Here is a 14,592-nt window from a genome sequence, read left to right as displayed (position 1 = left end):
AACCACAAACCTCAGGCACTATAGGTAAACGTTCTACCACTGAGTTACTATAACCCCTAGAATCACGTTGTCAATGTATATTTTTTTTATTGTCAAAGCATTTTTTGAGGATGTAAATTGCTGTGTGTTTTCCCATATCATATGAACCTGTTGAATGTTTACAATGTTATTAGTACACATTCCAATCAAACGGGTTATTATATTGTTTTCATACTTTCCGCAAAAGCTAGTGCTATGCGTCATTCTCATTTTATATATATAAAAATGAAAACAAAACTTTTACTTTGGGAAACGGAACGTTGTGCGTCATTTCGAACGTCATCCTAAGCGCGAAATTCGAAATTTCTGTGCAAAATATCGATCAAATTTCCCTTTCCAGCACCTTGTAACTTCTATTCCCTTGCAGAAAGGGAAATTTTCTTTCAATTAGCTACACTGCATGAAGAGTTCTAAAATGTATACAATGGAAGTTTTGGCAGAACACGAGGAAACTGTATTCACAAAGCGTGAGCCGTTCCGTGATATTCCCCCGCCAGCAGGCAACGTCATGAGGAGTAGTCTCGACCCAAGCCGTGCGTTTACTTTCTTCCCGTCCCAAGTCAGTGTAACGCGTGGCGGTGCTGTTCAGTGTCCTCGTTGACAAGACTGTGTTGCTTTAGGGCGTTGAGGTGTGTGAGTGTGTGTTCATATGTGAATGTGTTGTGCTATTCAGCAAAACAGTGAGCTGTAAGCACATTTTTTCCCCTGGAAAATACTAGGTCGACTCCTGGCGTGTAAATAACAACTGTGCGTATACGATGAATGCAAGTTGTGTTAGTGTTGTGATTTTGCTGTAGAAATTGTTATTTGTGTCAAGACCATGGTTACAAATTTAATGAAAAAATGTTTTCAACAATGGGATGATGATGACTATTGCAGCAATAACAGCAACTGGGTTGTAGTGTGGTGATATGATGTGACGGGAACCCGAATCATGAGCACCGACCGGGCAAGTCTCAAATCGGGCGAATCCCGCCCGGCTCGCTTGCTCCTAGAAGATTTTCATTTACCACGATTTTGTATGCTGATGGCCTCACATTGGCACCATCGCCGCTATTCGGACTCCGACCATGTGATCAGAGGAAAACCTCGCTCCCGCACAGGTAATGTAACAAAATTTATATTTCTACACACAATACAACAATTTTATGTAATAGAAAGGTGAAATTCATGTTGCATTTTGGTTTAATTGTAATCGTGGCTGTTTGAAGTTAATTGTTTTTCTAAATTTTTGTGTCAGGAGTAACATCGTATAACCTAGGAATGTTATTTATCAATCAACTGAGCAGTTGTGTACGCAGAAGAGATGGGATTCCGGGTTTTAACCCCCTTTGAACAAGATGATATAAGCAAATAAACATTTATTATTTGAAGATTTTTATACAGCATTCCTGAAGCTATATGAATTCGGGAGCTTGAACCCCTCCTTGAAATTCTGCGTACGCTACTGTAGTTGAGTAGTATATATATATATATATATATATATATATATATATATATATATATATATATATATATATATATATATATGGAGAGAGAGAGAGAGAGAGAGAGAGAGTTGCGATAGCAGAGATAACAGATCTGATGTTTGCTCATCAAAATCTGAGTACAGAGAACGGAGTAAAAATTTCCATTGGGAATTCGGTTGTTTTTTTTTCTTTCTTTTTTTTTTTGTTAGGATTTTTGCAGCTACTAGGCGATTTGATTTACGGGTTTATTTTCTCTATGTATATTGTGTGACATAAACAAATAAAATTGTTTTAAAAAATGCGTGAAGCATTTGCTACAGGCGAAGTATATCAAGATGGGTTTGTCTGTAGTAGTTTCAATATCAACAGGTGTGACGAGGGTTTCTTGCTGTGTACTCCGTAATGTTATCTGGATGGGGTACCAGTATTTTTTACGTTAGTTTATATTTCGCGAATTATGCATTGTGTTTGTGTTGGGTAATAAGTGAATTGAAAACTTGTCAAGTACAAGAGTGTCTGCGTCTGTCATACTTCGTGATGTTGAGGCTCCTGATCGAATATGCATGAAAATAACAATAGGTTGCTCATATTTCTGATTCGTAGTGCACGCCTGGATATATTTCTCTGAAAAAACAATGCTGCTTTTAAAAACTGGCGTTGTTCTTGTATTTGATATAAATTTTAATTTATAGTTTTGCTTAGACACCAAATGATTTAATTGATAGTTTTAACTCATTTTCTACTCAAAACCCGTTCCCCGCAGTTCAGTTTTGTTTTTCCTGAAGTCCAGTTCGCAACATGTTTACCCCTGTGAGTGACCTTCTCTATTTATAAGTTCCTGTGTTTTAACGTTTATTATATTCAGCAACATTTCCTGGAATCAGGAAGGGTTTTATATATCGTCTTTTGTATCTTCGACCAGAGGTGCTCCCAAGGGGGCTGCACCGAGTCTGGATGCCCCCAGAACTTCCTAACTCAACATACATTAGTGCACTTTCTCAGTAAAACTATAATTGTTTCACAGAGAAATGATTGATGTAGTATGAACATTTGATCTTACAGCAGGGGTAAAAATGGATCTGAAAAGGTGGGAGGTACGGTAGGTAGCGGAATGACGTCACGCCGTTCCTCCTGCCTATCTTTGCCCATTATTTTTTTTTTAGAAACTGGGGGGATTCTATACATATTTTCTTGAGGTGGGGGGACGGCATCCCCTCTCGTTCCCCCTCACTTTTACCTCTGTCTTACACTTCATCTGTACTCTTTCTCTTATAAAAACATTGTAGTTTTATCATTTTTTCCCCTGAAAATATAGGTGGAAGTATTTAGTACTTATCGATTCTTTTTTTTTAAGGGGGGGGGGGTGCAGAATAATTTCCGTTCAATACTACATAGACGTAGTGACTTACAGTATTGGACCCCCAACAAAAAAATTCTGTGCGTGCGCCTGTCTTCGACACTCACTTCCCTTACATCTTCATCAGCTGTTCGGATTAATAAAGAACATTTGTTCGAGTAACGCATAATATATAAATGCCTTGCTGGGATGGCTGACGAATAAACAGAGCTGTAAGTAGGGTTTGTGCCAGCTGGGACAAACACTACGTTCGGCGCCCCCCGATTTATATGATATATATAGTATTGTCTTTCCTATCACGTGCCCCCGCTTGCTCCCCGCGTGCCCCGGCTCTACGTATAAATGACCTCGTGTCCTCGTGAGGTCAGTTCTACCGTGTTCAATAGAAAGGGCATATCTCCCTCGTGGCTGTATGGCGCTCATAAGGTGTGGGCGTCACGGATTCGGTTCCTGATGGGAACTCATATCATTGGAATGGATGGATTACTCTTTTTATGACTTATGGTAACTTTTGTTTCCATAATGGTAACTTTTGTTTCCATAGCGTAGTATTGTTTTTGTCCGCTTAATTAGGTCCTATAACAGGCATTAACCAGTTTTCTTTATTGGTCAAGTCATGCATGGACCAAAGAACACCCCAGATGAATTTTGGAAACAGATAGTCAACTTGGCGGAGCCAAGTGGGGACGGATGGGGCGTGACATATTTTTTCTTAAGACAAATTTCAAACATTTTTCACCATATTAGTTTTCAAGATATCAGATTGTGTGCACCCTTGAGTATGTTCCAATTTTTTTTCTGAGATCCCTACGTGAACCCGGGCCCAAGGGGCGCAACTGTTTCCAGGGACTGATTAAAAAAAAAAAAAAAAAAAAAAAACGTTTTACCCGGATTTCTCGGTGCAGGTATATGATACGAACATGTGAGTTCACCGTTGAAAAGGGGCGCGCTATCTAATATAAATAAAAAGAGTTTGTTTGTCTATCTGTGTGCGGCCTGGAGACCAGGCGAGTGGCCTTAGAGTTACCAAATATTGGTCACGGGTACCTTGGTTCAGACCAAGACGAAGCGTTTTTTTTTTTTCAATTAAATCCAAAGGGGTCCCAGGGGGGCGTTTACCGGGACATGTAAAAGTAGTAGAAAATGTACCATATTAGTGTCGAATTCATTGTTTTCGCGGTCGCTTATATCAATGGTGAAACTCCGATCGCATTAAGTTCCAAATTCACTCTATTCGGCTGCGGGCCGGGAGTCACCGGGGATGTACCGAGATATGTAAAAATAATTCAAAATGACCTATATTAGTGTCAAATCCATAGTTCTCTCTACCGCTGATATGAATGGTGAATATCCCACAGGCATTGACTTCCTAATACATCCCCCCAGCAAAGAATGGTTATTTTAGCTAGTACTGAATAAAATGGTTTTGAACCATGACACTTGGCCAAATATTAATGACGTAGTAAATCTCTATATCTCTGTTTATATATATACAGGATGTTTTAAAACAACACCGACAACGTTTGGGAGGTGATTCCTGAGACCAAGGTAAGACAAAAAGTATAGACCAACCTGGGTGCACAAATGCTTCCTTTCGGAGTTGTAGGCTGTCGAAGGTGTGAAAGAATGAACTTTAAAGGTCCTTAGTTCCGAAGACTATGGGACCTACCGTAGTTGGTCACGGCTTCACATAGGAACTAATATGTGCTCTATCCAAAAATACATGCTCCAGAATCCTGCAGTACTTCTGCAACAATTTTTATAGAGGTAGTAAGTACTTCAGATTGTATGCCCGTAAACAAACTGCCTGTACAAAAAATGTTGCGTGAGTACCTTAGGATTCTGAAACATGTGTTTTTGGATAGAGCACATATTAGTTCCTAAGTCAAGTCTTGAGCCGACTAAGGTAGGTTCCATAGTTTTGGAGCTATGGACCTTTAAGGTTCATTTTTTCATGTTTTTGGCAGCCTATAACTCCGAAAGGAAGCATTTGTGCACCCACGCTGGTATATACTTTTCGTCTTATTTTTGTGTCAGGAATCACCTCCCAAACGTTGTTTTGAAACACCCTATATATATAATGGGTCACCTTCAGACTTAAAAAAAGTCCCGCCGTTTTTTTTCAAGGTACAAGATTGATATTTTTCACATGCATTTTTTTTTCAGAAAAAAGTAACTCCCAATTAACCTACGATTTAAGGTATCCGAAGCGCATGAACTTCGGCCAAGGATCGTACCCGGGTTTCCCGTGCTGAAACTCTAACCATATAACCGCAAAGGAAATATCTTTTTCTATTTGGATCTTATGATAAGCTGCAGTACATAGCATGTGCACAAAAGGAACGTTACGATCCAGACTGCTTATCAAACGAAAAATAGATGAGACTGGAAGCTGGTAAATTCTCGTCCACTTTCAGACAAGAATAACAACGTGTTAAAAGCACGGGCACCAAGTCATAGATGAGGCGAGTATCCGGTGCTCTACATAAGTGTGTTTGGGCCTCCAGGGTCATCATATATCTTACTAGTTGAAATACCCATTCTTCGCATGGAAGTTGTATTTGGAAGTCAACGTGTTTGGGAATTTCACCATTCATCTCTGCGAACGCGAAAACTATTTATTTGACACCAATGTCGGTCATTTTGGATTATTTTTACATATTTCGGTATTCGTCCGTTGATCCCCGGACCCGAGTCGAATGAGGTGAATTTGGAAGTTAATAAGATCGGGGTTTCACCATTGGTCTCAGCTACCTCGAAAACTATTAATTTAACACTAATATCATTCATTTTCTACTACTTTTAAATGTCCCGGTAAACTCCCCCCGCCCCTGAGACCCCCTGGTTCGAATATTGAAAATAACGCTTCGTGTCGGTCGGCCATGGCACCCGTGATCAAAATTTGGTAACTCTTGGTCCACTCGTCTGGTCCCCAGGCCGCACAAAGAAAGACAGACAAACTCTTTTATTTTATTTACATTAGATTTGCTTACATACAAACGTACCTGAAGCATTCCCCGCAAAGTTACACAGCAATCGGCGCGTGTTAATAAAAATTTTCTAATGTTTCAGAATTGGCATTAGAAATGCTATCAGTACTTACAAGTTAACTTGAAATCTGTATTGAGGAGACGAGAAAATTTACGGATAGTGTCAAGAAAAAAGAAAAAGCATGAGGTTGGCAGAAGAGTTTCACTTTTTCCCAATTTATTACAATTAAGCTCGTGTCGTTCAGGCGTGAGAACAGGATTGAAAAAAATATTGCGATGCATTAGTGACCTGAAGTAGGTTTAGAAAGGAATTTGCAGGACCATGTCTATATTAAAAAAAAAAAATCATTCAATTGGGGATTAAGTATATATATATATATATATAACTTGAATGATCCGGACTTAGAATGGCGGTCGCGTAGTTTGACCTTGGGAACTTCTAATGTGGATGCAGTATCAGTGGTCGTCCTAGTTTTACTAGGAACATAGATATTAATTTTGAGTTTAGCGTCCCTTTCAGCAGTGAGACTGTATGAGGCGTAGACCTACAACATAACGTGGGATCCAAGCCACAGGAGCTCCTGTCGGGAGTCGAGTATGGGGCTCCCACGCAAAAGGTGTTTGTGCTAACCGCTTAGCCACGAGATAGATAAAAAAACTTAGATATTAATAAACATGCAGGCACAAGGTTCATATATGGGCGATCAACCAGTAACTTATTTGCCATATTTTGTTAGTTTTTTAGTTTTTTTCAACTGAAGATTATACTCCAGGCTGGGTGTACACTCAAGACTGACTAGTAACTTGTCCTGAAGCTTTGTTTATCAGGCTATTTGACTACTTCAATCGTTTGTTTACGGTCTGAAATTACGAATCCAGGTAAAATATGAGAAAGTTAGGAAATGAATTATGGACGGTGATGCCTTGCAGGCTGGAAGAAATGGGCGATAAATCGAGTGACTGATGCTTGACGTAAAATGAAAGTAGCGGAATGAAACTGGAAAACCCGAAGAAAACTCATCGACGGGATGTTATTCATTACAAGCTCACATGACGTCAGCTTTGCTAATCCAACTGCAAATTGGGAATTTAGAAAATTAGGCTTCGGATATCTATAAATTATTGTTAAATAAAGCAGTAGATCTATTCTTATAGCCTATAAATGTAAGGAACATGTCTTATGAGGTCATAGTTGCTGTTTATCTAATAGCATGTTTATGTTTTCAGAAATCTCCTTTCGAAAATTCCCATGTTATTCATTCGAATTGTAATTAACAACTTTTAGAAAATGTGGTGAAGAGTGCAACCATGTTAACAACATAGTAATTGGCTTTGAAGGATTGATTGGAGAATAATAACCGGTATAAGTGGGCATATACGTCGTATACCCACATAATGTTTTCATGATACAGCGTATGCTCACTTGAAATTGACGAAAGAACTAGCGTATACGCAGGTGGATATACGCTATACTTTTTGGAAACAGTCTAGTGTATTTATGCAGAGTGGTTCGAAACAACACCGACAACGTTTGGGAGGTGATTCTTGTCACCAAGATAAGACAAAAATGTATAGACCAACCTGGGTGCACAAATGCTTCTTTTCGGAGTTACAGGCTGCCGAAAACATGACAAAAAAAGAACTTTAAAGGTCCATAGTTCCGTAAACTATGGTACCTACCGTAGTCTGGTCAAGACTTCACTTAGGAACTAGTATTTGCACTATCCAAAAATACTTGTTTCAGAATCCTGCGATACTCACGCAACAATTTTTATAGAGGAAGTTGGGCCACGTGCGTATAATTTGAAGTACTCATTAACTACCTTCATAAAAGTTATTACATGAGTACCTTAGGATTCTGAAACATGTATTTTTGGGTAACACACGTATTAGCTCGTCAGTGAAGTCTTGACCCGACTACGATAGCTCTCATAGTTTAGGAGCTATGGACCTTTAAAGTGTATGTTTTCGGGAGCCTATAATTCCGAAAGGAAGCATTTGTGCACCCAGGTTGGTCTATACTTTTCGTCTTATCTTGGTCTCAAGAATCACCTTTCAAACGTTGTCGGTGTTGTTTTTAAACACCCTGTGTATATATATAATGAAAGTCACTATGTTTGTGACTTCGTACCTTGTGAACCCTCTACCGTTCTCTATCAAATTTTCCACATAGAGGAGGTTCGGGCCTGGGATGTTTTTATAATTTCATTTTGACGGTAGAACGTAGGGGAAGGGGAGGAAAAGATATATAAATAACACTAAATAACTCTTGAACAACGAGACTGATCTCGATCAAATTTCTAACATAGCCTAGATTATGTTTAGGCCCAGGATGGTTTCTGTCATTTTATTTTGACGATGCAACGTAGAGGGGGGACGAGAGAGAGAAAAAATATGAAGTGACTATATTTGTGATTTAATAACTCTTGAACCACACGACCGATTTCGGTCGAATTTTCAACAGAGATGAGGTTCGTTATGGTTTCACTTTGACGGTGCATCCTACGGGAGAGTGGAGATATTTAAAATTGAAAATGACTGATATTAGTGTCGAATCCATAGTTTTCTTTCTCGCTGAAATGAGCAGTGACACTTTTGATGCCGTTTAAATCCAATTTCCGACCCAGAACTTTGGGGGGGGGGGGGGGGAAGGAGATACGTGAAAACATCGACCATACTTTTCGGGTCGCTGGGATAAACAGTGACACTTCCCGTGTCGTTTATATCAAAATTCAGCCCCACAACTTGGAGGAGTGGAGATGTAAGTATAAAGGAGTTGTGCATTTAAAGTTTTTATTGCAACCCAGCAAAATGGATAATAAACGCTAACCATTTGGAGTAACGGCCCGGTGTGTGGGCCTCAACGCCGTTTGTTAGCGACTGGTGGAACTACGCCCACCCAGCGTCGTGAACGAACGCGTGGCCAGCACATCGCGTCGCCCCATCGCTAACCATCGTATCGGGGAGCTTCGTCTTTTATTCACGTGATTCCCCAGTTTTCCTCACGACGCTGGGTGAATGCCGAAAATTGGGGAAGAAATCGAACCCAGGACCACGTAGACATGACTCCAATGCTCTAATCATTAGACTATCGTGTCACCAATCACCACTAGTACTTGCTAAAGATTAAAGTGTTACATCATTAAAAGTAAATGAATTTCAGTTTGACCCTTACAAGCAAATGATCGCAGCTAGAGTTGTCGCATCTTCCAGTTTGGAGAAATCTGATATCCTTCGCTAAAGAAATAATCGTAGATGCTCTAGTGACGTACGGTAGTAGAAACCTCGTTTCAAGGAAGCGAATGTCTTAAACCCACGATATTGATGTCGGAACGTTATGAAAACAATCTGCAGGGTGTTAGATGGTTGCGTATGTGAATACTATTTGCTGACTAAAACAGGAAACTGGAATCGTCGTGAGGGACTGAGTGATGAATTCTTAGCATTTGCACAGATACCTGAATCATCATTAAGTGAGCTAATGGTGAAAGTGGTTGCGAAATGCATGTTCAGCTCCGGTTCTAATTCATGTTTATGAGCATTTCAAAAGATATATATATATATAATTACTCCCTTGTGGAATTTTGTGAGTGTACGAAAATTAAAGGAAAGTGGACTTCTAGAATGGCTCCGTAATGAACCCTCCAATCTAATATGATTAGGAAATACGTATATACGACACACCGATAAGAATTAAACTTTTACCGCTTCCGACTAAGGATTGGGATTAGAATTAGGATTTAGGATTAGATAGGAATGAGGGATGATGTCCTTCGGCGATCACTCTATCCGGGGAAGGAAAGAAGCGGTTCTTGGGCCTGTATGCTAGGTACCATCCCAGCATTTGTCTGGTGTGAATGTGGGGAAAACCAAGGAAAACTTCACTCAGGAAAGTTGATGTGGAAGAGCTTTTACACTTTTTCGACCGAGTGTTCCCACCGGGATTCAGTCTAAGGAAAGAAAACCTAAATAAAAATAAATTCTGACCAAAGCACTCTTATTATTGCTAATGTATGGTGTACTTTTGATAGTATATCATTGTCTTTATTATTTAAGTTATATGTAGCAGTGGTGTTAATATTATTCGATTTTTTTTTCCTGCAGGTATTCGGATATACAAATATTTGTTTTCAATATTTCAGCAATTACTCGTTATCAGAACAGTTCTTCGAATAATTATTCATTATTCAAACAAAATTGTTGGAACTATGATTTACAATTTAGACTTCGGGGCTTTTGGCCTCTATGGCAATTTAGCCCGTCACGTATGAGGGTTGATGTCTCCGGGAAACATTCAGGTATCCAGGGCAAAGGAAGCGGCCTGGAACCTATAAATTAGGTACCATCCCTGCATTTGCCTTATGTGAATGAGGGAAACTTCATTCCGGGTGACTGACTTGAAAAGGCATTTTTACACTTTTTCGACCGAGTGTCCCGACCGGGAATCGAAGCGGAGACCGCTCGCACCGAACGCGAGAGCGTTAGCGACTACTGTTGGAACAATAACTTATACGAATGTGAACTGCACCAGTATATAATCTCAGAGCTGTAACGGGGAGGATCATGGTGGATAAACTCATCAGTCCTCTACCAAAACCGGAAGTGTGTAACGTAATAGTCCCAATAAATGTATATTTTATATATATTTTGTATAAGAACATTTGTAAGAGCGCAAAGGATAAAAACTACATAGAGGGAGAGATAGTCTAGAATTGATAGGCCTATGTCTGAAGTGAGCTACCATCTGGTGGGCAATCTCGGTACTCGGTAGAGAACTAAACCGGGCCGTTACGAATTTGCCTCACTTTGGATTTCGCAGGTAAGGAGTAATGACATATTTAAGTTACTTCTATTGAAAGGATTTAATCTATAAAAATGTAATACTTCAATTTTATTTAGACTATATGTAAATGGAAAAGGAAGTCTTTAGGTATCATCCCGGCATATTTAGGTCTCATGGAAAAATATATTTGGTCTATATTAACCTTCGAAATTTAACCTGCCACGAGGCCTTATGCAAACTAATCATTTGTGCTCACAATTAAAATTATTAAACTTGTTATTCGTCTTGAGACTTTACGAAATTAATGGTTTAGAGTATATAAAAGATACCGTATTTAAATTACGATTTCGATATTGAATATTTATATTACTTGTTGTTCTTCGTTACATTTTCACTACTTGTTTAACGTGTATAAAAAGCATATACTTTCCATGTTAATAAAATTGTTGCTTTAAAATTAGTATTATATTTCCCACGATATCTATTAATAATCCTTGTGCTGGCCTCCGTTGAATTTATAGAATTCACTAGAAGCCAAGCATGTTACATAATTTTTAAGGCTGCGAAATCCAAAGTCCATCAAGTGGGCAAGCATAAAAATTACAGCTGTCTTCTTGATGAGATATCGTGTGGGAAAAAAAAAAAAAAATATTGAAAGTTGTGAGCACCTTAGAGATTTATCAAGTGTAAAACATGAGTGAACATAATTTAATTTCTTTCTCGGATAATGAAGATTTTACTGAAAGTTATGAAAGTGATAAAGGTGAATTTAATCAAACTGTTGAAACTGAAAATGAAGTTGGTGTGGGTTACCCAAACGCCCAGGTTTTTAGAGAGCCACTTAATGTTGAGTTGAATGCACGAGGTTCACGGGAGCCATTTCGTGCTGAACAAACTGCACACACAGCCAGTGGGTTATATGGTGCAGAATTAAATGCACACTCCTTTAGAGAACAATACTGTTCTGAACAAAATGTACAAGCTCCGTGTGAGCCCTTTAATAGTGAACATTTTTCACAGACAATTAGGTACCCATGTCCACGATGTGGCAATATTAGTGGTGCAGGTAAACCTTATGTAGGCCAATCAAAGGTATCTTGGACTAAGGTTCCGATGCGACGCGGAGTGAATGTACAGTCTGTAGGCCAAAATAATCTTGGACAAGGCACAGATATACATCAGCGTAACATTTATTTTTCAAAACACAATAATAAAGGTACTCCCAATGTACAGGGTAGGCAGGATCAGTTCATGAAAAATGAACGAACTGTGTCCTATAGGAATGAAAATGAAACGCAGTGTAAACAGTATAATGAAAGTAGAATGCCGTCTTCATTGGCACAGATGAATTTAATGCAGCCAAATATGGCACGTCCTGCTATACAATGCAATTTTGATAAATTGCTAGGACAAAGTGTTTTCCGTTCATTGGAACAGCAAATTAAGTCATTACCGATAGTTGATGGCACAGATAGCCATTCTTGCTTTATCTTTCTGGTTAGGTTAGATGAGCTTATAAGGAGGTATGACTTAGAATTAGAAGCTATTTTGGTAGCAAGTTTAACCCAAACTAGGGGTGAATTTAACAGAACCTTTCATTCTTTCCTAACACGTTGTAATGATTGGGAGGAAATTTGTACTAATTTGTTATGTAAATATATATCCACAGTAGGTCGCACACAATATGTACGAAAATTCTTCTACCGATTAATGAATGATGGGGAAGAACTTGGAACATTTTTCCAAGAGAAAATCAGTGTTGCCAATGTTCTTGGTATGACATACACTGAACAAATATTTTGTAATATTGTAACCAGTCTGGTTTTACCAGAAATATATCAAAATTGTTTTGGGGAAGCCATACCATCTTCAGTTTCTGAATTGTTGACCATAGCGCAAACTTACGATCATTTTGTTAAATATCAAAGAGATTATATGTCACTTAAAACAATGCCACCTGCTATAAATATACCGAACATTTTTGAAGAATCACTAAATCATTCTAAAAATCAAAAACAAGTTTCTGGCTTGCAAACGGAAAAACGTAATCTAATTAGATGTTATAAATGTGCTGGCTATGGACATACTCAGCGGTTCTGTGTTAGTGGAAAAACTATGCGTACATCAGTGCCACCTTCAAAAACACTAATTAATATGCAGCGTGATAAACAAATATTATATATCATTGTGCAAATTGCGGGCATCACAAACTCTTGTTTATTGGACACAGCTTCTAGTATCAATTTGATAAGCAGAAAATATTTACGACAAATTATGTGTCGTGTTCCTATAAAACCTACTTCAGCAGAATTAGTGACTACCACTGTTGATGGTCATTTGGTTGAACTTCATGAAAACACAGAAATTAAATTTTCAATTCAAGATTGTGAATTTAGTGAAACATTTTACATCATAAACTCTCCACATTTGATTTGCTGTTAGGAAATAACTTTCTTTTAAAATGGAAAGCTGATATCAAATTGAGTGCCAAACAATTTATAATTGAACAGAAGAATCTTACTGTTCCTCTATTTTGGAGGGATTATTTGTCTCCAATGGAAACTACTCGTCCTATATCTCATTCCAGCGTCTCCGATGCGGTCCGGAGTCACTCTAGAGAGAGGCGCAATGGACAAAGGATCGTTCGGGAAGGACACTGGAAACCAAAAACGAATAAACAAGGTGCCCAGCAGAAACAGCACTGTACCTTTCTGGCAGCAGATTCCGGTGGACCGGAGGACCAGGCCGCAACAAAGAAACCAGGTAGTGAATACCTCGTTTATTATCATAATAAATCAAATAGCATTAATGACATATATGATGAATGTGATTCTGACAATTGTAATTTTGATAATACTTCCTCTCTTTCAGTTAAACTTGTAGAACAATACCCAGATTTACCATGTTATGTTGAAAATCTTTGTGAGAAATATAGTGATGTTATCACTGAACAACTAGGGACAATAAAGGGGTTCACTTATGAAATAGAAATGGAGGATGAAACTCCAGTACGTCTCCCCCCATATCAAATTACAGGCCCTAAACTTAAGGCTCTTGATAATTATATAAATCAGCTTATCGACAAGGGAGTGGTTCGTGAGGTCGATTTCTCTCCTTATTCGTCTCCGTGCTTTTTAGTTCACAATAAGGACGGTACTCCTAGACTTGTTATAGCATACTCTGAAATTAACAAGAAAGTAAGGGTTAATAGTTATCCATCCCCGCATGTAGAGGCTACTATAGCGAATTTAGGAAAGGATACCATCTTCGGAAGATTAGATATAAAGCAAAGTTTCTATCAGTTCTCTATCTCTGAGAGTAGTAGAAAATATACTACATTTTGTACACCTAACCGTTTATTAGAACATTTAGTTCTCCCAATGGGATTTCGTTTGAGCCCATATGTTCTTACTAGTTTCATGTATAAAATCTTTGGGGACTTAGTAGGTAAAAATCTTGAAATTTTTCAAGATGATTTCCTTATTCATGCCTCAGATATTGAAACATACAAGAGGGTATTAGAGGAAATTCTTGAACGTTTTCGAAAATGGGGAATTACAGTTTCAAAAAGGAAAACACAACTCTTCCAAACTAAAATCAAATTCCTAGGTTATGAATTTGAAGCGGGAGAAACTAGAATTGATCCGGAAAGGATTGACACAATTCTTAAATTACCTAAGCCCAAAAATAAGAAAGGTGTAAATCGTATCTGTGGGTTTTTTAATTATTTCCGTAAATACGTGAAAGATTATGCTGAAATCATGGAACCTCTTCACCGTTCAAGGTCTAATAAAATAAAATTTCACTGGGGTGAGAGGGAAGATGAAGCCTATAATAATATTAAGCAAGCATTTGTTGAACATGCTGTATTACAATTACCAGACATGAATAAATCTTTTGTCATTCATGTAGATAGTACTTACAAGAAACATTCCGCTATACTTTCTCAATATG

The 14,592-nt window shown here is 38.4% G+C and overlaps 1 protein-coding gene across 8 annotated transcripts in view; it reads left to right on the top strand.

Annotated features, from left to right (window-relative positions):
• dop (microtubule-associated serine/threonine (MAST) protein kinase dop) overlaps positions 1-14,592 on the top strand; it is a 1,172,801-nt gene that overhangs the window by 774,552 nt on the left and 383,657 nt on the right. Inside the window, exons 1-2 of one of the 8 annotated variants that reach the window (XM_081761430.1) lie at positions 961-1,142; positions 13,226-13,401. The exons of 5 other annotated variants lie outside the window; for them this stretch is intronic. Coding sequence is in view for 2 of the 3 variants with exons in the window: in XM_081761424.1 (XP_081617550.1) it covers positions 13,194-13,401 (208 nt within the window). In the remaining variant the exon portion in view is untranslated. Of the gene's footprint in view, positions 1-495; positions 1,143-13,186; positions 13,402-14,592 lie in introns of those variants that run through there. 2 more of the 8 variants (XM_081761426.1, XM_081761424.1) reach the window with 2 other exon arrangements.

This window comes from Thermobia domestica, chromosome 6, assembly GCF_964235325.1.
Source record: "Thermobia domestica chromosome 6, izTheDome1.hap1.1, whole genome shotgun sequence".
Lineage (NCBI taxonomy): Eukaryota > Metazoa > Arthropoda > Insecta > Zygentoma > Lepismatidae > Thermobia > Thermobia domestica.
Note: the sequence above shows the minus strand (reverse complement) of the source record. Positions and strands in the feature narration are given on the sequence as shown.